At 47.0% G+C, this 26,636-nt stretch overlaps 1 protein-coding gene across 1 annotated transcript; it reads left to right on the top strand.

Moving 5' to 3' along the window:
* The first annotated feature begins 813 nt into the window (after nucleotides 1-813).
* LOC132383005 (nucleobindin-2-like) lies at nucleotides 814-26,636 on the top strand. The gene is made up of 13 exons (XM_059953674.1): nucleotides 814-917; nucleotides 1,308-1,434; nucleotides 10,308-10,415; nucleotides 12,190-12,322; nucleotides 12,533-12,636; nucleotides 14,234-14,419; nucleotides 14,785-14,875; nucleotides 15,283-15,341; nucleotides 16,863-16,955; nucleotides 18,270-18,359; nucleotides 21,425-21,595; nucleotides 23,079-23,181; nucleotides 25,730-26,636. The coding sequence occupies exons 2-13, from the start codon at nucleotides 1,330-1,332 to the stop codon at nucleotides 25,906-25,908; spliced, it is 1,422 nt and encodes a 473-aa protein (XP_059809657.1). The 5' UTR covers nucleotides 814-917; nucleotides 1,308-1,329; the 3' UTR covers nucleotides 25,909-26,636.

The raw sequence follows: 26,636 nt of genomic DNA, 5'->3' as shown, positions 1-26,636 counted from the left end.
GATCACTAGTTGTGGAAACATCTCAATGGATGGGCAAGTGAGTGTAGTTATCCACTTTTGTTCAAAAGTCTGATGGTTGAGGGGTTAAAACTGTTCTTGAACCTGTTGGTGTGAGCCCTGAGGCTCCTGTACCTTCTACCTGATGGCGACAGTAAGGAAAAAGCATGACTTGGATGTTGAAGATCTCTGATGATGGATGCTTCTTACCTACCACAGGGTTTCGTGTTGATGTGCTCAATGCTGTTGGGAAGATCAATCTAAACCTTCCCTGGGATCTATAAAAACTAACCCCACTTAGGAGTTATTCACCTGCTTTATTTTTGGAAACTTGCTCAAAAATTTTACCTTTCTCCTTGTTGAATTCTCCAACTATAGAGCCCATTTCTGAGTGAATACCAAAGTTTGTTGTACTTGTTTAAAACTTCAATCCTACTTTCTAGCTTCATGCAGAGGTTTCCCCTACTCTCACTAATGGGCCCTACTTTCCCTATTTTTTTCGGCAATATACTTATTTAAAAACTTTGAATTTTCCTTAATCTTGCAAGACATAACACGTGACACCTCTTTGCCTCCGTAATTCTTTTTAACATCTTACTACAGAGGCACGTCTCAGGTAACGCCCCTCCTGACGTATAACGTGGGAAAGAGTAGGTTACGCAGTCAATGTCAATCAAGTCCCCGGTAACGCCCCCTCTGACGTATGCATGGGGAAAGAGTGAGTTAGTCGCTCTGCCGACGTATGACGTGGAAGAGCGCGTTGGCGACGGCGTGATGACGTCTGCATTGGAGCGTCAGCGTCGGAGGCTGAGTGCGGAGTGCGGAGTGCGGAGTCCGGGGAACGGTAACGGGACGGTCCGAAGTCGGGAGCTGAGAGAAGGAGGAAGAAATCGGGGTCCGGAGTCCGAGGGTCGAGAGAGGTGAGACGGAGGGGCCCGGTGAGCGGAGTGAACTCAGCCGGCACTTGCCCCCGGTGGAGAGGGCCGACATTGGCCCCGCGCAGGTGCAGTGGGCCGAAGAGACGGGGCATTATCCGCTCCCAGGACGCGAAGAGAGCGCACCAACTCCACTGGGTGCTCAGAAAGTTGTGGAGTGGTCACTGGGGTTACCACTCTCCCTCGGCATATACCCCGCCTGGGTGCTATCCCCCTGCCCCCCATCTGGCCCAAACCCCCGGACACTGCACTATCCGCCGCCTATCCTAAACTCTGGCGCTTCAGAAGAAGCTGTATCTCTGAGGGAAGAGATGTCTGCTGAGGAATTGTAGGCAGTGAAGTGACGTAACCTGATCTCTTTCTCTTTTAACCCAGGTAACCGTTTGCTGAATAACTGATGGAGCTCTGGTGCCTCATTGCTGGCCTCATCGTGTCGGTGGTGGCAGTGCCCATCGACAGGTCAAAGAAAACAGATGAGAAGCAGATCAAACCGGAGTCACCGGTGGGTGTATGATTGTGTTCAGTCAGCTATTTGCTTCCAGTGACTGTCAGTGTTTTACCTGGTTAAAATTTGAATTGTTCTGTCAGCTAGCCTAACATATGTGACAGGTGTATTGAAAAATTATTCAGAAAGACGCTATTCAACCTATCAGGTATTTGCTGGCTCCCAGAAGTCCAATGTCCCTGTTCCTATTCCTCATTCCTGTAAAATTGTTTCCCTTCATATGTCCTTATCAGCTCCCCTTTGATTCATTTTGTCAGGAGATGTGCGATTATACTAACGTGTAAACTCTACACATTTAGCACCTTAGATTGGGATGAAAACTAGATTCTTGACAGCGCACCATCCACTGTTGAGCTACAGCCTAATCTGGGTAGCATCCAACATTGAATGATTCTGATGTAGGTCTCAGCCCAAAACATTGACCGTCCATCTGTCCGTGGAGATGAGCCACTGAGTTCGTCCAGCAGTGAGTGCATCCATTACAGCGCCAGATCAGAGTTCAATTCCCACCCACAGTGTGCAAGGACTTTAGACATTCTCCCCATGGCCACGTACGGTATAATGTTAGTGAGTTGTAGGTGTGCTGGCAGAAGAACGTGAGGAGTCCCCTGCACAAACCTCGCTGATTTGAATTGTCGGAAAACGACTGATTTCACTGTGTGTTTCCATGTTGTGTGTGACAAATAAAGCACATCTTTTTTGTTCCGAAGTAGAAAGTAAATTTCTCATCAAAGTGCACATTTGTCACCATATGCAAACCTGAGCTTTATTTTCTAGTGGGCATGTTGAATGAAACCATAATAGAATTATAACCATGGTGGTGCATCGGTTAGTCTCACGAGACCATGCATCTGTGCCTGGATTGGTTTCCAGGGTGCAGGTCTGGGCAGGTTTGTATGGAAGACCGGCAGTTGCCCATACAGCAAGTCTCCCCTCTCCACGCCACCGTTGTTGCCCAAGGGAAGGGCAAGGGCCGATACAGCTCGGCACCGGTGACGTCGCAGGAGTTGCCAGAATGAGATTGAAGGCAACGTTGGACTGCCTTAGGGACTCCAGCTCCGGATTTGTCCTCAGGGTTTACTCCCGAAGCCTTTCCCATGAGTGGGTATGGCCACAAGGCAGAGGGGGTTTGAAATCAGAGTTTTCCCTCTCTTGGATGGACTGCCTTCCCAGGCTGACGAGCTCCATCTACCCGAAGCACTGGTTTTAAGGCGCCAGGACCCACCTTCTCCCCTTCTCCAGTCAGTAGACACAGCTCCGCCGGGCTTAGAGGCTAAGTCACACGAGAAGGCCAGGAGTTGGACTTGGTTGTCAGAGGCAATTTGAGGTGAATGCCGTGAGGAGCTCTTCTTGGTAGTGGGAGCTTCTTCCCACTACCACTCCTCGGCTTGACAGCCTTGGAACCATAACACAGTCAATAAAAGACCGCACTGATTTGGGTGTTCAACCAGTGTGTAAAAGACAACAAACTGTGTGATGCACCATCAATAACTCTCGGAGACGGGAGGCGAATGTTAGGCTTTAATTAGCTGCAAGAGACCACGATTAGCAGCAAGAGACCACCACACGACATCCTGGAGATTGAGGGAGGAGCAGTGCCTTTATACAGGGGTCTGTGGGAGGAGCCACAGGAGCAGTCAGCAGAGGGGCGTGTCCAGACAGGTATATGTAATTCACCACATTGTGCAAATAAAAAAAATGAAAGTATTAATAAATAAATATAATTTTACAAATGTGGAATGAAGAGTCCTTGAAAGTGAGTCCATAGGTTGTGGGAGTATTTCAATGATGGGGCAAATGAATTTGAGTGAAGTTATTCCCTTTGGTTCAAGAGTCTGGTGAGAATGGCTTTACCTGTGATGGACTGGACCCTCTCCACTGCTTTCTCAGTCCTGAAGAAGGATCTCAGCCCAAAACGTCAACTGTTTATTCATTTGCATAGATGCTGCCTGACCTGCTGAGTTGCTCCAGCATTTCTTGTGTGTTGCTCTGGAGATTTTCTCATGTTTACAAACCACTACTGTTTGTAGAATTTTCTGTTCGAGGGCATTGGTGTTTCCATACCAGGCTGTGATTCAGCCCGTCAATATACTCTCCACCACACGCCGAGAGAAGATCTGCAGTCTTACGTGTCTTCATTGTGTTGTTCATGTACTTCCACCTCTTTCTGCACTGTTATTAGACATTTGGTTCATTTCACCCTCTCGCTGTGTGACATCCCTCTGCCCCTTTAGTAGAGTAAGAGAGAGTGCCTGCGGCATGTCGAATTATTGGTTAAGCGATTAGTTATTGTTGTACTACAAATCACGGTCTCCCTTTGGGGACTTAGCTATTGCTTGCTGGGTGGGTGCTGATGCTGTTTGCTGAAATAAGACAGTGAGGGAGAGCGCTGAAGTTTTGCTGCTTGTGCTTTGGGTTCTAACGTTTTATTACTGTCATCTATTCTGTTTTCTTCTGGATGTCTGTGAAGAGTAAGAATTTCGGGTTGTGTATCGTACACATTGTCTGATTAAATCAGAATCAGACTTTAATCGCCAAGTACCTGTGCACATACAAGGAATTTACTTCCGGCAGATGTTGTCTCTCTGCTCATAACAATAATAATGATAAATATAAATGAAAATATAGATTATACATACAAGTAGTGCAATCTCAGCCAGACCATTCCAGATGTAAAACTAAAATGTGTTTCACCAATATTTACTTTGAGTGTTTTACTGATCATCTTTGAACTCTTAAGCAAATATTTGCTGTTGGAATAGTGACGTGGCTGGAGAGAAAGACATTATAAGAGGAAATGACAGATTGCGACAGGAAGAGCTAGACAAAAGACAAGGCTAAAGGTTTTTTTTTAAAGTTTTGAAATTGATGTAACATTTGGAACAAAACAGATACAGCTTAGTTACCCAAGTATAACTAAAAATAATTCTAATCTGATAGCCAGTACAGAGACGTGGCTGCAGGATATTGAACATTGACATATAAGGCTGTGAAGCAAAGATACAGGAGAGGAGTGGCTTTGCGCAGTAGTAAACTTCCTAGGGCAGTAGAGGGTGATAATCCAACTTCAGGAAACCAGAAGAAGAAGTGGTTTGTGAGGAGATGAGAAATAATAACGGCAAGGAACCACTTGGCACAGCGAGGATTTTCATAATGTACAGTATATACTTTCTAATGACAAAGAATATGCCGGGGAGGACCCACTGTCATTATCTGGAAATGTTCCAGGTAGTTTAAAACTTTGAAAAGTTTGTGCAGAGGCAGGTGGTGGACCAGGAGTAGAAAAGGGAAGACAGCAAAACATGCTTGTAAATGGTTATTAAGGGTTTCTGTAGATCTTTAAATTTGGTCCTAAAGAGAGTGAGTCTGAACAATTGTTAATGGAAAACAACAAGAGGGACAGCACAGTAGCCTAGTGGTTAGCACATTGTTTTACGTAACAGGCGACCCGGGTTCAATTCCCGCTGCTGCCTGTAAGGAGTTTGTTTGTTTTCCAGGTGCCCGTGTGGGTTTCCTCCGGGTGCTCCGGTTTCCTCCCTCAGTCCAAAGACCTACCGGTTGGTGGGTAAATTGGTCCCGAGAGTAGGCTAGGGGTTAGATCAGGGGATTGCTGGGGGGTGTGGTTGGAAAGGCCTGCTCCGTGCTGTATCTCAATAAATAAAAAAGATGCCAGATGAAAGGGCGTTTTTGCATTCATCACTCTAGAACAGGGGTCAGAATGCGAGATCCACGGATCCCTTTCTTAATGGTCTTGATCCATGGCATAAAAAAGGCTTGGCAACCCCCGCTTTAGAGAGTAAACACTAATCTCAGAAAGAGCTGTAGTCAGCAGTTGGAAAGGAGGTAAAAACTGAGGAAATTGTCAAATGGCAGTGAGCAAATTGCTGGAGCTGCAAGCCTACAAGCCTGCATCCCTGCCATCCTTATCTTAATGCCTTAAATATTTTTTAAAAATTGGCTAGTAGACAGACTTCACCTGTGAGTCTGCTGGGGGCATCATATACTGTGTTCAGTGCTCCCGGTGTGGCCTCCAACATAGATTGGGACACCACTTCGCCAAGCACCTACACTCCATCAGTCAGGAAAAGTGAGATCTCCCAGTGACCACCCATTTTAATTCCACTTCCCATTCCTATTCCTCTACCGTCGTGAAAGGCCACACGTAGGCTGGAGGAACAACACCTCAAATATAATGTTATGTAATGTCTGGGTAGCCTCCAACCTGATGGTAATAACATCGATTTCTTGAACTTTTACTTTGTAATACCCCCCACACCTTATCTTGTCTCCCATCATCTTCCTCTGGAGCTCCTCCCCCTTTTCTTTCTTCCACGGCCTTCTGTCCTCTTCAATCAGATTCCCCCTTCTCCAGCCCTGTATCTCTTTCACCAATCAACTTCCCAGCTCTTTACTTCATCCGTACCCCTTCAGGTTTCACGTATCACCTTGTGTTTCCCTGTCTCTCCCCCCTCCCCTGCCTTTTAAACCTGCATACTCCTCTACTTTCTTTCTCCAGTCCTGCCGAAGGGTTTTGGCCCAAAATGTCAACCGTACTCTTTTTCCATTGATGCTGCCTGGCCTGCTGAGTTCCTCCAGCATTTTGTGTGTGTTTCTTGAATTTCCAGCATCTGCAGATTTTCTCTTGTTTGTAGCTAATAGACAGGTTGGTTTTAATTTTCCTAGAATCAGCAAAAGCTCATTAGATTGGGAAGTAGCAAGCACAGTCACTTAATTCTAAGGGAGAGAGAGTAAAACAGGGGAGTACAGGCCAGTTAGCTTAATGTGTATCACAGGGTAAAGTTTAGACACTTTTTAAAGAGGTTATGGCAGGAACATGTAAAGTTCAAGGTAATCAAGCAAAGTCAGCAGGATTTTGGGCACATATGTAACTAGGGTGCCTAAGACTTTTGCACAATATTGCAGTAATTTTATGTATTGCACTGTACTGCTGCTACAGAAAGAAACACGTTTCATGACGTGATGATAAACCTGATACTGGTATGGGTATTGTGGACTGAGAGTAGGAAGGGGGCAGGGAGAGGGAAATCATGGTTGGGGAAAAGGAGAGGGGAGGGAGCAGGAAGCACCAGAGAGACATTCTGTAATGATCAAAAAAACAATTGTTTGGTATCAGGTGACTTTGCCTGATGTCTACTGGCCTGGGTGAGTCTGCACTCGTATTATCCCCGCCCCCAGCACTCCTTCTCCACACCTGTCCCACTCCCCTTCCGCAGCACTCCACCCTCGCCATTCCCAACACCCACCAGATTTACAAACTCTCTCTCTGCTCCACATTGACAAATGCACTACTGTGCAAAAGCACTCGTGGTGTGCGAATGGAACCTAACGGGGATGATTGGCTGGCTAACAGGGAACACTGTATGCATAATTGACCTTTTGCCGATTGGCAAAATCTAACCAGCGCTGTGCCCCAGGAATTTGTGCTGAGGCCTCAACTTTTGATAGTTCATACGAATAACTTGGATAAAGTTGTTGAAGGTATGGAGGCATGAGAGGATGCAGATGGTGGCACCTGGAGCGTACAAGCGCTCTGAAGGAGTAACTCAGTGGGTCAGGCAGCATCGGTGAAAGGAAGTGGACTATCAGTGTTTCAGGTCAAGACCCTTCATGCAGAAATCCGAGAAGGTTTACAATACCCATTCCTGAAATGAATGAGTTGTTTTCTAAGGAAAAATTGGACAGGTTAGCTTGGTATCTACTGGAACTTAGAAAAGTGGGGCAGTAATTGAATCATACGAGAGTTTTAACAGGATGGAATGAAGAGGATGTTCCTGCATAGACACTGATCTACTGTAGTTTGGCCTGTTGTTTGACTCTTCTTATCTCACTGCGTCATCACCTGTGCCAATTAACGTAGAGTTATCTTTAGAATTTGATACACGGCTCACTGTTCCTTTATATGGGGATGGTGAAGTCCAGTGGGAGGACAAGATTTCTCACAACATGTTGACTCTGTCTGTCTCTTCCCTTCCACCACAATCACTGCTGCCATAAACATGACACATTCTTAAGTTGTTCTGGGCCGCCTTTTTTCTAAGTGTATATCAAAATTACCATGATTCCATTCAAAGTTGGATTCACAGGACACAGAATTCACAGTCAATGGCCAGGTGAACAAAATGGAAAATGGCGTGAGTTCTTAAGCTCACCATGTTGTGCCGAGCTCTGTAAGCCAACCCTTCCCTCCTACACAGCCCATAATCCTACATTTTCCTTGCATCCACATGCCTATTTAAGAGTCTGTAAGTATCAGCCTTTAAGTAGAAATAGCCCAGGTAATTATAGACCAGTGAGTCTTTCCTTAGTGGTTGGTAAATTGATGGAGAAAATCCTGAGAGGCAGCATTTATGAACATTTGGAGAGGTATAATATGATTAGGAATAGTCAGCATGGCTTTGTCAAGGGCAGGTTGCGCCTTATGAGCCTCATTGAATTTTTTTGAGAATGTGCTAAACACTTTGATGAAGGAAGAGCAGTAGATGTAGTGTATATGTATTTCAGCATGGCATTTGATAAGGTACCCCATGCAAGGCTTATTGAGAAAGTAAGGAGGCATGGGATCCAAGGGGACATTGCTTTGTGGATCCAGAACTGGCTTGCCCACAGAAGGCAAAGAGTGGTTGTAGATGGGTCATATTCTGCATGGAGGTCGGTCACCAGTGGGGTGCCTCAGGGATCAGTTCTGGGACCCTTACTCTTCGTTATTTTTATAAATGACCTGGATTAGGAAGTGGAGGGATGGGTTAGTAAGTTTGCTAATGACACAAAGGTTGGGGATGTTCTGGATATTGTAGAAGGCTGTCAGAGGTTACAGCGGGATATTGATAGGATGAAAAACTGGGCTGAGAAGTGGCAGATGCAGTTCAACCCAGATAAGTGTGAAGTGGTTCCTTTTGGTAGGTCAAATATGATGGCAGAATATAGTATTAATGGTAAGACTCTTGGCAGTGTGGTGGATCAGAGGGATCTTGGGGTCCAAGTCCATAGGATGCTCAAAGCAGCTGCGCAGGTTGACTCCATGGTTAAAAAGGCGTACGATATATTGGCCTTCATCAATTGTGGAATTGAATTTAGGAGCCAAGAGGTAATGTTGCAGCTATATAGGATCCTGGTCAGACCCCACTTGTGCTTAGTTCTGGTCACCTCACTACAGGAAGGATGTGGAAGCCATAGAAAGGGTGCAGAGGAGATCTTACAAGGATATTGCCTGGATTGGGGAGCATGCCTTATGAGAATAGGTTGAGTGAGCTTGGCCTTTTCTCCTTGGAGCAACAGAGGATGAGAGGTGACCTAATAGAGGTGTTTAAAATGATGAGAGGCATTGATCATGTGGGTAGTCAGAGGCTTTTTCCCAGGACTGAAATGGTTGCCACAAGAGGACACAAGTTTAAGGTGCTGGGGAGTAGGTACTGAGGAGATGTCAGGGATAAGTTTTTTTTTTACTCAGAGTGGTGAGTGTGGAATGGGCTGCCGGCAACGGTGGTGGAGGCAGAAACGATAGGGTGTTTTAAGAGACTTTTGGATAGGTGCACAGAGCTTAGAAAAATAGACAGCTATTGGTAAGCCTAGTAACTTCTAAGGTAGGGACAACATTCAGCACAACTTTGTAACTTTGTGGGCCGAAGGGCCTGTGTTGTGCTGTAGATTTTGTATGTTTTTAATGTAGGCCAGCAGACTATACGCCTTTTTAAACACCCTATCAACTTGCATGGCAACTTTGAGGGATCTGTGGACATGGACCTTGAGATCCCTCTGTTCCTCTACACTGCTAAAAATCCTACCATTAATATTTTATTCTGCCTTCAAGTTTGGTCTTCCAAGTGTGTCAATTTACACTTTCCTGTTTTGATCTCCATCTGCCAATTCCCTACTCAACTCTGCATCCTGTCTATCACAACCTTCTACGCTCTCCACGACACCTCCAGCCATTGTCAAGCTTATTAACTCACCTCTCCACTTCATCATCCAAAAGTCTCAAAGAGCAGGGGTCCCAGAACAGATCCCTGCGGAGCACCACTAGTTACCATCCTTTGCCTTCTGTGAGGAAGCCAATTCCAATTCCACACAACCAGGTTTCCATGCCATGTCTCATGACGTTCTGGATGAGCCTACTGTTGGGAACCTCGTCAAAACCCACATACCGTACACCACACCCATTGTTCTAGCTTCAGCATGTTTTGTCACCTCTTCAAAAAGCTGAATTCGTCATAGAAAGTTACAGTTGGACGCAGGCCACAAATCCAGACAGGTTCCAATTTCCTGTGTTTGGCCCAAATCTGTCTAAGCCCCATCCCTCTGAATACCTATCCAAGCAGTTTTTAAATTATGCTGTTGTATCTGTTTCAGCACTTCCTCTGACAGTTCATTCAACATACTCGACATCCAGTGCATGAAGAAGTTGCACCTTAGGATCATCTTAAGTCTTTCTCCTAATCTATGCCTTCTAGTTTTGGTCACCGTTCCTTCATTGTTGCTGGGTCAGAATCATGGTATTCCCTCCCTAACAGCACTGTAGGTGGTACCCTACACCTCAGTAGTTCAAGAAGACAGTTCATCACCACCTTCTCAAGGGCAGCTAGTGGTGGGCAATAAACGCTGGCTTAACTGGCGATGCCCACATCCCGTAAGTGAATAATTTAAAAAAAATATATCACCTTATTCTCACCTGTATTGAAATCCATTTGCCATTCCTGGTTCCACTGGCCTAACTCATCAAGATCTCCTTGTAATCTATGATAACCTACTTCACGATCAACAACAAATATTGCTGATAGGGTTTCTTAACTTCATGTTGTGCCCTTGGCTCTAATCCAGCAGTGTGATCTGATTATCCACTTGCTCTGTTGCAGGACACAGGCTTGTACTATGATCGCTACCTCCGCGAAGTGATTGACGTCCTGGAGAACGACGCCCACTTCCGCGAGAAGTTGCAGACAGCCAACGTGGAAGATATTAAGGTCAGTCAGAGGGTGAACTGGATCAGCGTGTGAGTGGGGTGGAGGCGGACTTGGACCCCTGATATCTGAGAACAGGTCAGGAGGGAGCAGGGAGCCGAGGTATTGATTAGGGCAGGGATAATGGCCTGGGATCCAGTGTAGTCGCCTGAGGGATGGGTGAATTGAAGGGAAAAGGTCAATGAAGGTGAGTTGGAGAAGGAGAATCACACCCAGGGAAATTTGGATTCTGAAAATGAAGGTAAAATTGCACATGGAAATCTACATTGGAGTATTGTGGCTGGGAGTCTTGGTATTGGTCATTGAATTGAATTGACTTTATTTCTTACATCCTGCACATACACGAGGAGAAAAAATGTTGATGTTGCGTCTCTGCCTGAATGTGAAAAATGCAAATTGTAGTAACTTCTAACAAGCAGTGTGTACAGTAAGATGTACAGCAGGACAGTCGATATAGCATAGCAATACAATTGTCAGTGTGATTTAATCAGTCTGATGGCCTGGTGGAAGAAGCTGTCCGGGAGCCTGTTGGTCCTGACTTTAATGCTGCGGTATCGTTTGCTGGATGGTAGCAACTGGTTGGGGTGAGTTTGGTCCCCAAATGATCCTTTGGGCCTTTTTTATGCCCCTGTCATTGTAAACGTCCTGAATGTTGGGAAGTTCAAATCCACAGATGTACTGGGCTGTCTGCACCACTCTCCACAGAGTCCTGCAGTTGAGGGAAGTACAGTTCCCATACCAGGCAGTGATGCAGCCAGTCAGGATGCCCTCAATTGTGCCCCCGTGGAAACTCCTTAGGATTTGGGGACTCTTGCCGAACTACTTCACCTATTTGAGATTGAGGGGATCTGATTGAAACATATAAGATTATTAAGGGATTGGACAAGATAGAGGCAGGAAATATGTTCCAGATGCTGGGAGAGTCCAGTACCAGAGGGCATGGGTTGAGAATAAGGGGTAGGTCATTTAGGACAGAGTTAAGGAAAAACTTCTTCTCCCAGAGAGTTGTGGGGGTGTGGAATGCACTGCCTCAGAAGGTAGTGGAGGCCAATTCTCTGGATGCTTTCAAGAAGGAGCTAGATAGGTATCTTATGGATAGGGGAATCAAGGGATATGGGGACAAGGCAGGAACCGGGTATTGATAGTAGATGATCAGCCATGATCTCAAAATGGCAGTGCAGGCTCGAAGGGCCGGATGGTCTACTTCTGCACCTATTGTCTATTGTTTGAGGTGAAAGAGACGCTGTTGTGCTTTTTTCATCACACAGCCGGTATATACAGACCAAGTGAGGGTCTCAGTGATGTGTATACCGAGGAACTTGAAGGTGTTCACCCTCTCAACCCCCAGATCCATTGATGTCAATAGGGGTTAGCCTGTCTCCATTTCTCCTGTAGTCCACAACCAGTTCCTTTGTTTTTTGACATTGAGGGGGAGGCTGTTTTCTTGACACCACTATGTCAAGACCGAGTGGGTCATGTGACATTGGACGGTGTCCCAGTATTTGAAAGGGGAGCTGTGGGTAGAGTGTTGGCTTCTTGAGTTGGGGTAGGACTGCCGGTATGGCAAGGTGTTGGGGTCCTGTAGAAGTCAGGGAAATTGGAAGCAGGATATTGGGCCAGTACATGGGGTCATATCCATCTGGGCAGCGCACTAAGGTTGGAGGGGAAATGGTGGTAGGGAACCGCGGGCAAGGTGTTGGGCCCGACTGTGAAGTGCGAGCAGTTGGTGGGGGTGATGATTCCCTTGTCACTGAAGTGCAGCCGGTCTCTCTTCCAGAGCGGAAAGCTGAGCACAGAGCTGGATTTTGTCAGTCACCACATCCGAACCAAGCTGGATGAGTTAAAGCGGCAGGAGGTGTCCAGACTGCGGATGCTAATCAAGGCGAAGATGGACGCTGAGCAAGGAGAGAGTAATGGCCTTTTTGTTCATTAACTGGAGTATTGTTTAGCTGCTGTAAGGGTGGGAGGACGGGGTCACTTTACCAGGTCACGGGTGGGAGTGAATTCTGAGAGCTCAGTAACCCACTGCCTGTTTTTAAAATCCGTAAATGAGTGAGTAAGTTACACGGAATTAAATCTGGCTGACTTATCAGTCTCTGTATTCACTCACCTCCCGCCAGATGTGCAGATTGATCACCTAAACCTGCTGAAGCAGATTGAACATCTGGACCCGAAGAACGCCCAGACCTTTGAGGCTCGCGACCTGGAGCTGCTGATCCAAGCGGTATGCAGTGTTCCTGGGGGGTGAGGGGGGCTCTGTTGCTGTTGGCAATCCCAGTGAGAAAAGCATTGGCAGCAGTGCCCAGCCCAGAGTCCGCATCCTGAAAGGGAAAGTGACTGCGGAGCTGGGAATATGGCAGTGGCTGAGACAGTCGAACGGCATGAAAATGAACCCCTCAGCCCAACTTCCCGCGCTGACCAAGATTCCCATCTAAGCTGGTTCCATTTGGCTTTTTCCATCTAAACCAGGGATTCCCAACCTGTATCCACGGACCCCTGGCTTAATGGTATTGGTCCATGGCATAAAAAAGGTTGGGAGCCCCTGATCTAAACCTTTCCTGTCCAAGTACATTTTAAATGTTAATGTGCCTCCCTCAACTACTTTCCCTGAAAGCTTCTTGTGTGTAGCAGCCATCCTCTGGATGGAAAAGATGTTGCTCAAGTTCCTACTTGAATCTCTCCTCTCTCACCCTAAACCTACGCACTCTGGTTTTTGCTTCCCTTACCCTAGGGGGAAAACACCGACTGCTTTCGCTCATCTATGCCCCTCGTTATTTTATGCACTTTGACAGGTTCATCCCTCGTTCTATACTTATGAAAACAGTCCCAACCTGTTCAATCTCACTCCATAACTCCGTGCGTTGAGTACTGGCCGCATCGCCATAAGTCTCCTCTGCACTCTTCCCAGCTTAGTGACATTAGGTACCTCCGTCTCAAGTGGGATGTCCCAGTAGCCAAACGTTTTAACTCCAGTTCCCATTCTCGTTCCGACGTGTCGGTCCACGGCCTTCCCTGTGCTAAGATGAGCCCACCCCTCAGGGTGGAGGAGCAACGCCTTGTATTCCAACCTGATGGTATGAATATCAATTTCTCCTTCCAGTGAAGAAAAATTTCCCCCTCCCCTCTCCCCCTTCCTCCATTCCCCACTCTGATCTTCTTACTACTTCTCACCTGCCTACTGCTACCCCCTGGGTCCCCTCCTTCCCTTTCACCTATTGTTTGCTCTCCTCTGCTAACAGCCTTGACCTTGCCCACCCACCTGTCTTCACCTATCATCTTCCAGCTAGTCTCTTTCCCCTCCCTCCACCCTGTTTAATTCAGGCATCTCTGCCCTTCCCCCTCAAACCTGATGAAAGGTCTCAGCCCAAAACATCGACTGTTTACTCTTTTCCATTGATGCTGACTGGCCTGCTGAGTTCCTCCAGTGATCTGTGTGTGGCTGAGATTGTGGATCAGTGGGGCAGGGTTAAGCAGTGACCGGGGCAGGGATGAGCTGTGACTTTAGTCGTGGGCTTTGATCAGGGACATCGGACAATACTCTGCTGACTGTGCGGTGACTGGGGCAGGGATGGGCCGTGACTTTAGTCGTGGGCCTTGATCAGGGACATCAGACAATACTGTGCTGACTGTGCAGTGACCGGGGCAGGGATGGGCCGTGACTTTAGTCGTGGGCCTTTAGCAGGGACATCGGACAATACTCTGCTGACTGTGCAGTGACCGGGGCAGGGATGGGCCGTGACTTTAGTCATGGGCCTTGATCAGGGACATCGGACAATACTCTGCCGATAGTGCAGTGACGTTGTACTGCTCTGGATCTGCAGGCCACCAAGGATCTGGAGCACTACGACCAAGCCCACCACGACGAGTTCAAGCGGTACGAGATGTTGAAGGAGCACGAGCGACGGGAGTACCTTAAATCTCTGGACGAGGAGAAGCGCAAAGCAGAGGAGGCCCGGTTCCAGCAGCTGAAGCAGAAGCACAAGGAACATCCGAAAGTCAACGTGCCGGTGAGAGCGTTGGGTGAACGGTAGCCAGGAATGGGGTGGTTTACACCTTTCGCCTGGGTGGGAGAGAGAGAGTCATCCTTTAGTCCTTCCAGAACCTTGCTTGTGATCAGATGATTAACAGAAGTATTGTAATTCCCAGCTTCTGCTCTTGTGTTCAAAATTTCTGATTAATTCAGAGCATCTGTGCAAGCCGTCTTCATATTCAGTTTAAGTTCTTCAGTCATTGACATGCAATACCTTCTACACTTCTCAGTTCACATCCTTCTGGGTCCCGATGGGATTGCTCTGATCAGGGATTTGAAATGAAGGATTAGCAGGAAGCTTTGAACACTGTCTTCTGACCTCTGCTTTTGCCCGTGTGACAGGGGAGCCGGGACCAGCTGAAGGAGGTGTGGGAAGAAACGGATGGCCTCGACCCCAATGAGTTCAATCCAAAGACCTTCTTCAAGCTGCACGGTAAGCATTGCGGGCCTCCCCAGCTCATCCCAACCACCTCTTCCTTCCCAGCCAATGCTCTGTACTTCCAGTCTTCTATGGCGATTCATGTACCCCTCTCTGTCACTCCTGCGTGGATCTAACTATGCAGCCTCCTCCTCCCCCCCCCCCCCCCCCATCACTCTTCCTCACTGTGACCTTTACTCCTTCCATACTCTCAGAACTTTGGTGTAGACCCTCTCCCAATGGCCCTCTTGTATCTCCCAGAATCTTTCTGTGAGCCCCCCCACCCCCTTACCTCCTTCCCTATCCTAATACTCACCCTAAGCCCTGCCTCTGTCCATGGCTTCTCCAGCCCTCCTGCGTCCCATTTTAGACCAACACCGCCTGCTCTGCTCATGAATCTCAACAAACCTTTCCTTTTGCAGATACAAACGGTGACGGTGTGTTGGATGAACAAGAGCTTGAGGCTCTGTTTACAAAAGAGGTGAGTTTAAAGATCTCCAGGACGTTGTCTGTTGACTGTGGTGTCCCCAGTCCTGTGTGTGAACTGCACACCTCTCACAACTTTGTCTCCTGACTTGTAGTCATTGACAGGATGAGTGGAGGGTGACTCAGGAAGTGTGTGTCGAGGCCTATGGACCATGGTTTGAGAGACCACAGCTAAGATGCATGCCTCTCCAGATGGACCGCTGCACTTCATCATGCCTCTCTACTTGCTTGCCAGCCCCCTCCAACTTCCCGGAGTCTTTCCACAATTTTTTTTGCATGTCTGTTCATTTTAGTGAACTGAGCACCATTGGCAACTCTTTGCCACTCCTTAGTTGTAATTGAACTGAGCGACGTGCTCAGCCATTTCAGAGGGTATTGAAGAGTCAGTGACATTTTTTTTAATGTGCAATGGTGAACAATAGCCAGATCAGAAATGCTGATCAGGTCAACTAGTTCCCAAAGAGAACTCTGATAGGCCAATCAGATGGTTCACTGCTGCTCAGCAACAGAACATGGAACAGGCACAAGGGTCACTGCTCCTGAACCCCAGAAAATCACTTGAGCAGTGCGGCAGAGGTGTGTGCTATGCATGACCTGATCTGAAAGCATCATGTTGACTCATAACAGATCGTGGTCACAGTGGAACAGCTTAGTCAGGGATGGGGTGATCAGCACAGATGGACAAATTATACCTCCACTGCCCCTACAAAGAGTGTGTCAGGCATCGCACTCAGTCCAGCCAGCGTAAAGGCGTCAGGTTTCCTCCCCGGTATTAGTGAACCGGGGCAGTTTAGTAGTTTTGAGACCATGTCACAATTCTCCAATCTCCAGATTATTAACTGAATTTAAATTAGGGCTCAGGGTACCATAGTGGTTAGCACAACGCTTTACAGTACAGGCGACCTATGAGGGGTTTGTGCGTTCTCCCTGTGACTGCATGGGTTTCCTCACTCTGTCCAAAGATTAACCGGTTGGTTGGTTAATTGGTCATTGTAAATTACCCTGTGATTAGGCTAGAGTTAAATCGAGGAGGGGGTGGGGTTGCTGGGCGGTGAGGCTTGAAGGGCCAGAGGGGTCTTCTCTAGGTTGTATTCCAATAAATAAATAAATTCCCTGGCACCCTGGTGGGATTTGAACTCTGGATCACCAGTCCAGGCTTCTGGAAGACATGCCCAGTAATGTAACTGCAGCGCCACCTAGTGGTCAATTGAATCGGTGGTGGCATTCACCTCACTGTTTTAATTAAAAAGTAAATCCTGTCGTGGATAGGCAGCAATTCCGGTTGGATTGGTCAACTATCAGGAATCCTAATAGACGTCAGATCATCAGTCAGAGAATGTGCTCCTCACTTGCTCTTAAAGTGTTTTTGGGGGCCGAAGGAAGGTGGCTGAAGTGAGAGGTCTTAGCTATTCGTCTCTCAGTTGCATGGAGCATCAGATTCCTGTTTTTAAAAAAAAAATAATATTACTTCCTTTTACATCACCCACCATGCCTTCTTCCTACGCTGCACATGAAGCTGGAGAAAGTCTACGATCCCAAGAACGAGGAGGACGACATGATAGAGATGGAAGAGGAGCGGCTGCGGATGAGGGAGCACGTGATGAACGAGGTAGGTAACATCCTGGGCTGAGGAAAGCAGAAGCCAAGCCTGAGGTATGAAATCTGGCACTGCTCCTCACTGTCTAATTTTTACCCAGTATAATGTTATAATCGCTCCTTTGCTAGAGTACAGGAGTCTGGTCCCTTGAGGATATACCCTACATTTATCATGATTAAGTGAATTTGATGGGATCTAAATCAAACATGAGTTCTTCGTGAAGGGGGCCCACTCCACTATTGGGAAAGATTGTGGCTAATTCTAGTTCTGGCATCCTCTTTACCCAGTTTTATATTTTTGAAGTTTTTATTCATGGATATGGACTTTGCAGGCTGTGCCAGCATCTAATTGTCCATCCTCGGGTGCCCTTGGGAAGGTGGCTGTGAGCTGCTGCTGTTCCTGAGGTGTAGGTGTCCCCACAGTGTTCTCAGGGAGGTTTTGACGGAATGACAGTGAAGGGACAGACGGTGATACTGCATAAACTCTTCTTGGGCTTCCAGCTGGATGCAGGTTTCAATTTTAGCCGATGTTTTGATGATGATATCCCCCCCCCCCCCCCCCCCCCGCCTTCATCAGGGATGATGGTTAGGCATGTTTAGTCCAGTGGTGTATATACCCCCATCGTCTGTTTCTCCTGATTGGTTGGTCCTCAACCAATCAGGTTTCTGGTGTCCCACCATGGACGGTGACACATTTCCGAGTCAGGGTGGTATGTGGTTTGGAGAGCAGCTTCCAGGAAGTGATATTCCCCATGCTTTTTGCTGTCCTGGTCTGAGTTAGGATCAGTGAGTTCGGAAAATGCTGTAATTCCTCATTCTACACAGATTTATAAATCTCAGGCTAAGAACGGAACACCCACAGCCCTTAGACTTAGTTTCTGAGAGATAGCATTCTGGGCAAGCTGGTTTCCCCTTGCCTCAATCTTCTAGACTTGCCAGGCAGTGATGATGGGGTATCAACACTGGCCCTGTCAACTGCACATACTGGAGTTGGGTTATGTCTTATTCATCTAATCCAGAGAATGCAAGCCCCTTCTACTCAATCCACCACTTATCTATAGCCTCCTAATGTATTCTCATTGTTACTGAAGTGCAGAAGACTGCTCAGTTTTGGTAATCTTTGTATCCCTCAGCCTCCTCCTCGCCCTGTCGTTTTTCCTAATGTTGAAGGCGCGCCAATTTTAAAAGTAGCTTCTCCACCAGATTTCCCACAGGGAAACCATGTCCTGACTGTGATCTGCCTTTTAAAAACCTTGGAGTGGTGACCCCAGAATGGACCAGTGTAACCGCACAGTTCTTCACCTCTGACTATTTTCTTGCTCGGCAGGTTGACACCAACAAAGACCGGTTGGTCACCCTGGATGAATTCCTGAAATCAACAGAGAAGAAAGAGTTCCTGGAGCCAGAGGAGTGGGAGGTCAGTGTGTGACTGACCTGGAGGGAGGGACAAGGGGGTGGTGTCATTGTGGTGGCAAAGCAATGGGGAATGGTGGGATCATCTGATCGGTAATCCTGCTGTGTGTTGCGTTTACTCAGTGAAGATGGGTTGAGAGAGTGGCTGGGGTTGATTCAGGGCCACGTTGACTCGGCTCCAGCATTCAGTCATGGCTGATCCTTTTTCCCCTCCTCAACCCCACTCCCCGGCCTTCTCCCCGTAACCTTTGATGCCACGTCCAATCAAGAACCTATCAATTTCTGCCTTAATTACACCCAACGACCAAGACTCCACTGCTGCCTGTGGTAACAAATTCACCACCCTCTGGCTAAAGAAATTTCTCCGCATCTCTAAATGGATGCCCCTCTATCCTGAGGCTGTGTCTTCTGTCCTGGACTCCCTCACCATAGGAAACATCTTTTCCACATCTACTCTGTCTAGGCCAGGGGTCAGCAACCTTTACCACTGAAAGAGCCACTTGGACCCGTTTCCCACAGGAAAGAAAACACTGGGAGCCGCAAAACCCGTTTGACATTTAAAATGAAATAACACTGCATACAACGTTTTGTTTTGCCTTTATGCTATGTATAAACAAACTATAATGTGTTGCATTTATGAAATTGATGAACTCCTGCAGAGAAAACGAAATTACATTTCTGCATGCAACAAAAACATTTTGAACTCCAAAAAAAAGACGTTGGGTTGAAGGTTACTTTTAAGTAAAATACTCAACGTCTATTTGAGTCCTTCTTGTATTTATGAAAAACGCCATCTTAAATTTGCCGCCAGCAGCAAACCAAAAATAACGTCAGCCAGCTGTCAACCTGAAAAATAAAAGGACTATTTTACTGAACAATGAAAACATATGAATATACGTAAAATAATAGGCAATTAAAATATTTATCATACTTGGTCAGGTTGACTCATACCTGACAATGCAGTCGTATTCAGTAGGGATGGATCGATGCTTAGGGGAGTGACCGGGAAGGATAATGTGTTTTTTTCCTCTCTGAACTCACAGAAGCGTTTCCCAAACGATGTTTGCATTGCGATGATTGCAGAATGTAAATATTCCGAATTTATCATGTCGTGACCTTGTTTGAACTCTCTCAAATTGGGGAAGTGAGACAATGTGCCTTTCTGTAAATCTCTGGCAAGCAACGTCAACTTGCGCTCGAAAGCCAAAACATCCTCCAACATGTGCAGGGCTGTATGTCCTTACCCCGTTGAAGAGCTGTGTTCAGCGTGTTCAGGTGCGCTGTCATGTCTACCATGAAGTGTAGCTTTTCCAGCCACTCTGACTGTTCCAGCTCAGGAAAGTTGAGCCCTTTGCTGCCCAGGAAAGTTTTCACTTCTTCCAGACACGCGACAAAGCGTTTCAGCACCTCCCCTCTGGACAGCCAGCGATAAATCACGTTGTAGCGGTGTGCTACACGCAGTCAGTAAACTGCAGTCAAAGATAGCTTTATTCGAACTAAACAGCCTTGCTTTTAAGCCTCCCTCAACCCACCCCCCCGCCCATGGGCGCGGATGCTGCAAAAGACACGTACTCACAAACCCCCGTAGGCTATCTCCCTTAGCCTGAACGCTGGCTAATTGTGAGCCGGTTCGGATGTGTCAGGAAATGGGTCGCCACAACGTCTTATTTAGATTGTACAAGATCACCATAATCTTCAAATTTAGATTTACATTTCAAAAACTAACAAACTAACATAAAATACATTTTAATTAAATACTGACCATGTAGCGGTGTGCTACACACAGCGCTAAAATTACGACACGGAGTCGGTAACTGCAGGCGAAGGAAAAAACTTTATTCAAAATCTTCAGCCTCACTTTTAAGCCTCCCTCAACCTGCCCCCCATGGCGCAGAGGCTCCAAAGCTCTGTGCTCGCAAACCCCCGTAGGCTATCTAATTGTGAGCAGGTTCGGATGTGCCAGGAAAAGGGTCACCACAACCAATTATTTCCCAAAGCAACAGGGAGCCGCAGCACAGACGTAAAAGGGCCACATGTGGCTCCGGAGCCGCGGGTTGCCGACCCCCGGTCTAGGCCTTTCAATATGTGAAAGTTTTCAGTGAGATTCCACCCCCCCCCCCCTCCCCAAAATCCTTCTAAGTTCCAGTGAGTACAGCCCCAGAGGCATCAAACATTCCTCATTTGATAACTCTTTCATTCCTGGAATCATCCTTGTGAACCTCCCCTGGGCACTCTGCAATGCCAGCTTATCTTTTCTTCGATGAGGAGCCGAAAACTGTTCACAGCACTCAAGGTGAGGCCTCACCACTGCCTCACATCCCAGCTCTTGTATTCAAGCTCTCTAAAATTGCGTTTGCCTTCCTCACCACTGACTCAACCTGCAAGTTGCGTTACACAGCGTGGAAACGGGCCTTTTGGCCCAATGGGTCCACGGCAATCACAGTAGCCTCCCTGATAGCCCCAGTTGTCAGCTGTCTTGCAGCTGCAGAGCATTAACTCCCCTGACTCAGAAGCGAACAGCTGGGGGATTGATCCAATATGGTGTGGAGCTAAACCAGGGTCAGCTTTGACCTCAGTGCCTGGGAGGGAGCCAGTATGAAGCAGATGAACCAGCTGTTGTGAATGTCATAAACAGCAGTCAATCTGCAGATGCTGGAAATCCGAGCAACGCACGCAAGATGTTGGAGTAACTCAGCAGGCCAGGCGGCATCTATTTTAAAAAATACAGACTATTGTACTTTTTCCATAGATGCTGCCTGGTGTGCTGAGGTCCTCCTGCAGTTTGTGCGTGTTGCGATGAAGGTCATGCTTTCATTAGAGCAGAAGTCTTTGGGAAATCCATTCAGCAGTAAATAGGAATGAAAATCTATCCCATCGTTTCTCTGGGTGGCAAACAAATAACAATAAATTCAAACTATTAATATTGATCAGTTGGGAGTGTTGGTGAGCAGGTTGGTGGGAGTGGGGATGACTCTGTTTTGGATTAAGGAGATGTTGGGTCGATGGGTGAGTGAAAACCAATACGTGCTACCTGCCCAGTGAACCTCTTCCTGCCTTGTTACGGAGCAGACGCTGGACGAGACGCAGATCTACACGGAGGAGGAGCTGCGTCAGTACGAGCGCGAGCTGGCCGAGCAGGAGGCTCAGATCTCCCAAAGGGCGGAGGAGCTGAGGAAGGAGCACGAGGAACTGCTGCGGAGGCAAAACGAGCTGGACGTCCAGAAGAAAGAATATCAACAGGTGACAGCCACCACTAAACACTCTGGGCCAGCCACCCTGCCGTCGCACAGAGACCCGGTGTGAGGGTGGAAACAGGCCGTCGCTCAGGGGCAGCTGGGTCAGGTTCCATCCTCACCTCTGGTGCTATTTGAGTGGATTTTGCCCCTTCCCTCTAATTGTTCCCGTTTTTTTTTTCTTCTCCCCCAGCATCCCATATATGTGCAACTTACTGCCCGTTACTCACTGGTGTTTAAGGCAGCAATGGAGGTCCTCCATCTTTGGCTTCATTCATCATGTCAATAGCTTCCTCTCGGTTTTCACTAATGTCAGTCGAGCGAGTCCTGGGCGGAGACTCGGGAATACCGTCATGCTCAGATGTAGAAAGATTCTCCATTGTCATTTCTGTAACGGTTTTATTTGACCAGACCTGAGCTGAGACCCCTGAGCCTGGCGGACCACTCTTACCCTTTGACCTGTTTGGCATTGATGACCCGACCACGAGCCAAAGCTCAAGGCCCCGACTCCAGCCGACATGGCTCTCTGTGTCGTTGAGGCACACAAGCCTCCAAACCCAATGACAAGGTTGTGGTCCTTTTAGAGGAAGTACGTGTGAGCTGGGGGGTTAATTGATTTGAGTTGGTTTTGTCGTAAGTACCAGGGTGCTTGCGCAAAGCTCACAGTTCAAAACCTCTCTGTGGTAGTAAACACAATAATAGTGTTGAGCATAAAACAACAGAATTGTACAGAGATGGTAGTGCAAAGAGCATTGCCAAAGTGATGGTCACCACTGCAAGTTCCCTCTGGTGAGATGATCAATAGAATCTGGAAAGGTTGACGGGGCTGAAGTAGGATTAGTATTTGTTACTTCTGAGGTTGCTGCCTCTTAGTATTTGCCAGCATTCAGACCTCTGCTTTGCTGATACTGATCTAGCTCCGGATCCCAGGAGTCCCTTCCACTGCTTGGTGGATACTGAGCCAGCTCCGGATCCCGGGAATCCATTCCACAGTTTGGGGTGGGCACTGAGCCAGCTCCGGATCAGGGGGATCCATTCCACTGCTTGGCAGATACTGAGCCAGCTCCAGATCACAGCAGTTTGACCAGCTCCTCACCCTCCCTTGGTTCCTCACCTCCTTCCCTTTGCTCCTATCGGATTCCTACTTCCTCAGCCCAATACCTCTGCCACCTGCCTCTCAGCTTCTCGCATCATTGCCCCCTCCCTCCCTCACTATCACCCCCCACCTGCTCATCCTGGCTTCTGTCCCCTTCCTTTCCGGTTTTGATGTTTCAGCCGGAAACATAGGCTATTTATTCCCCTCCATAGACGCTGCCCGACTTGCTGAGTTCCTCCAGCGGTTGGTTTGTGTGTTACTGGTTGGTCACTGAGCTCAGGACCATTTGTCCTTCTGCTGACCAAATGTGGCGACATGGCAACCATTCCAAATGAGATGGCAGTTGCTGCTTCACGTACTCAGCTCTTCCCTGACTGCCTCCTCCTTGTTCTAGGCCCTGCAGCAGATGGAGCAGAAGAAATTCCAGCAGAAAGGCAAAGCCCCCCTTTCTGGCCCAGGAGGAGAACTGAAATTCCAGCCAGCTGACGCACCCTCAGGTAAGGAGATCCAATGGCGAGGCTAAACACACGCAGGAGATCTTTGAAACTGAGCAAGGAGCAAGCAGTCGGTATCTTTGTCGCCTGCATTCAACCTTTTAAAAGGACGTTGCCTGTCCTGCAGTTTTGATACCTTGGAGTTGAAAGCCTTCTCTGTGCAGGATGGTAGTGTGTAAAACTGAATACTGTCACAGCGGATGCTCACCTAGTGCAGCAGTGTTCAATTCCCAACAGTGTCTGTGAAGAGTCCCTACCTTCTCACCATGACCGTGTGGTTTCCTCCCGCATTCCACAGACATGCCAATTAGGGTTAGTCCGTTGCAGACATGCTTGGCACCAGAAGTGTGCCGTCTCTTGCAGGCTGCCCCAGCCAAATCCTTACTGATTGTGTACATGTGACACAAAGTTAGTATTTTTAATCTTCTGTGGCCTTATTGTTACTTGGGCAACTATTAACTGCCCTCTGAAATGATACAGCCAACCACCTGGGTGGCTTGAGGTCGGCAATAACCACAAATCCATGATCATTTAATGATCAATTGCGAATTTTTTAATAACACATGCAATTATTAGTGGTTGTAGGTCACATTGGATCTGGCCAGGATCTTTCTTACCTTGGAAACTGAGTGCACAGAGGGTCATTGGGCCCAGAGTGTCGGTGTCAGACCACATGGACCACAGCAACTGGATCCTCAAATTCCAAACCGGAAGACCACAGTCTGTGCGGATTGGAAATAACATCTCCACTTCACTGGCATTCACACTAGCGCACCTCAGCTTTGCTTAGCCCCCAGCTCTACTCTGTCTGCACCCATGACTGTGGCTAGGTACAGCTCAAATGCCACCTATAAATTTGCTGATGATACAAGAAGTGTTGGCAGAATTTCAGATGGAGACGAGAGGGTGTACAGGAACAAGATGTACCAGTTAGTTGAGTGGTGTCACAGCAGCAACTTTGCACTCAACGTGCGTAAGACCAAAGCAATGATTGTTGACTTCAGAAAGGGTAAGACAACAGAACACACACCAGTGCCACAATCAGGAAGGAGATACAGAAGCCTGAAGGCACACACTCAATGATTCAGGAACAGTGTTTTTCCCCTCTGCCATCCAATTTCGGAATGGACATTGAACCTATTAATACTATCTCATTATTTCTATTTTTGCACTACTTATTTAATTTAGCTATTTTATTTATATATATACTTTTTAAATTCAGATTTTTCTATTATGTATTGTATTGAACCTGCTGCCACAAAATTAACAAATGTCACAGCATATGTCAGTGATACTAAACCTTTTTCTGAACAGTTCTGATTTCTATTGTGAACATAAAGGTTGTTGGATTGGGGTGCAGAGTTGTTATTTTTCCTGGAGTTTAACTTGTATGTTTGTTTATATAATCACCGATTTACATGCGATTGTTCTGTGAGTTTTCCAGAGGTTGTAGTCACCTCTGTTTTTGGTTTCAGTGGCTGCTGTCACATTACTTGAATCTAGCTATCTTATTGGTTAATTGTTACCATTGGAATCTCTTATCAGTAGTCTGGTATGGGAAGACTGCCCTGTTTTTGGTTGTCTCTTCATTAATTATTTATTAGTTTGTGGGGATATAGTGTGGAATAACCCTTCTGCCCCTTCTTGCTGCGCTATACTGCCCAGCATCCCCCCCCCCCCCCAATTTTAACCCTAGCCTAATCACAGGACAATTTACAATGACCAATTAACCTACCAGTCAGTATGTCCTTGGACTGTGGGAGGAAACCCACTGTGTCATGGGAGGAATGTATAAACTCCTTACAGACAGCAGCGGAAATCTTTGTCTTTTGCTTCTTCCTATTCTTCACTTTTATATCTCTTAGTAAACTCATCAGCAGCGAGTTTCATGCCTCATTCTTGACTTGCAAAGAACCTTTGGCATACAAAAGCATTTGGATCTATCAAGGTTTAGTGCTCAGTAATGTCATGTACCATTCAACTAGATCTTCTAATACACAGAAACAGACTACAACAAATTCAGACTGGATCACATTATTAATGCATTTATGATTTTACTTGCAAGGGAAGGTATATTTCTAGCCAAGTTTCGTCTGGGGGAAAAATCTTGTTTCAACCAAAACATTTTTTTACATTTTTATTTACAAGAGAACTGTAATTAGGTTGCTCCATTCCATATTATTACATCCCTCCATTATCTTTACATCGTTTTCACATTTGTTCTTTAGAAGCTCTATCCTGTTTACCTCCGTTATCAAAACATCCCCTCTGGCCATAAAAGGAATCATCTGTCACTTTTTTTTAAAAAAAACAGCCTTCTCCCATGAAACACTCAAACTCCCTTTCAAATCAGCAAAGCACCTTGAAATTTCATAGTCTCCATTTTGTTCACATTACATCTTACAAAAGTTACAAATGCACAAGACTTCAGAGTTACAGATATATTTCCACGATATCACCAGCAGGAGTGGGGCCCGACCCCACAGCAGAATCCTTTCAGCGCCGCGCCATCTTGCTTTGAGTAAGCTTGTTGCATCTATGGATCTTTCAGATGTCCGAGCTCCAGTCAACGAACCAGCACAGGTACAGCCTGAGGTGGAGAGGCTCGACCATGCGCCTGACCACCAGGGTGACCAGCCACCGCCACCGGACAACAGAGAAAACCGACCGGCGCCACCTGCCCAGCACCCTGTGGAGAAGCAACCAGAGCCAGTTGTGCAGCTACAGTGACCTCAAACACCTGACTGTCCCGTAAATCACTGTTCGAGGTAGCAAAGATCAGAGTCTGTTTAATCAGGAGTATTTATCATTTTAAGTCTGTGAGCCTGTTAAGCAATATATTTTAGAGTCCAGACCCTTCACTGTATCCTTCTCTCTTCATTTGAACATTGCTATGTTCTGTCTCCTGCTGACTGGGAGTGTAGTCCCACTCATTGCTACCAGCAGGTTGAGTTGAGAGACATCTCCTTGCTGTGCACTGGCCAAAGGGGGCAGCTCTCGCGATTTCTCCTCATTGAGCTAAGACTGTAATGGAGGACAAGCTGGCGTCCGTGCTGTGGACGGGCGATCACTAGAGTTTCGTTCAGCTGCGATGCCTAAGCCTTCATGTTCAGATGTGTCCTTGTAACAGCACACAGCTTAAAAGCAGCTAATTTGCCCAAGTTTTGTTTCTTTTTTATCCTTCCCCGCCCCTTATACTTTGACTGGATCGCTGTGTGCTAAGGTGTTTTAATGTTTTAGAATATTCTGTGATACTACAAAATAATTTTGAACCTGCGCGGAAGTATTAGAGGAAGAATTAATGGTGGAAATTCTGCCTGAGGGCCTTCAGGTTCCTGCCCACACTGTCCCAGCTGAGAGATGGCAAGGCAGAATAGAGCTTCTGATTTTTAAAGTTAAGCACTTTTTAAAGCATTTGATGCATAATGGGCATTTGTGAAATAAAGGGTGTGACTGGG

This window comes from Hypanus sabinus, chromosome 29, assembly GCF_030144855.1.
Source record: "Hypanus sabinus isolate sHypSab1 chromosome 29, sHypSab1.hap1, whole genome shotgun sequence".
Classification (NCBI taxonomy): Eukaryota; Metazoa; Chordata; class Chondrichthyes; order Myliobatiformes; family Dasyatidae; genus Hypanus; species Hypanus sabinus.
This window is presented reverse-complemented; position numbering and strand designations above follow the sequence as displayed.

Excerpts from the sequence above, each read along its gene's own strand:
- LOC132383005 (XM_059953674.1), top strand. The coding sequence starts at position 1,330 with ATGGAGCTCTGGTGCCTCATTGCTGGCCTCATCGTGTCGGTGGTGGCA. Across the intron at positions 12,323-12,532 it reads GGACGCTGAGCAAGGAGAGA|ATGTGCAGATTGATCACCTA; the intron begins GTAATGGCCTTT and ends ACCTCCCGCCAG. Across the intron at positions 14,420-14,784 it reads ATCCGAAAGTCAACGTGCCG|GGGAGCCGGGACCAGCTGAA; the intron begins GTGAGAGCGTTG and ends CCCGTGTGACAG.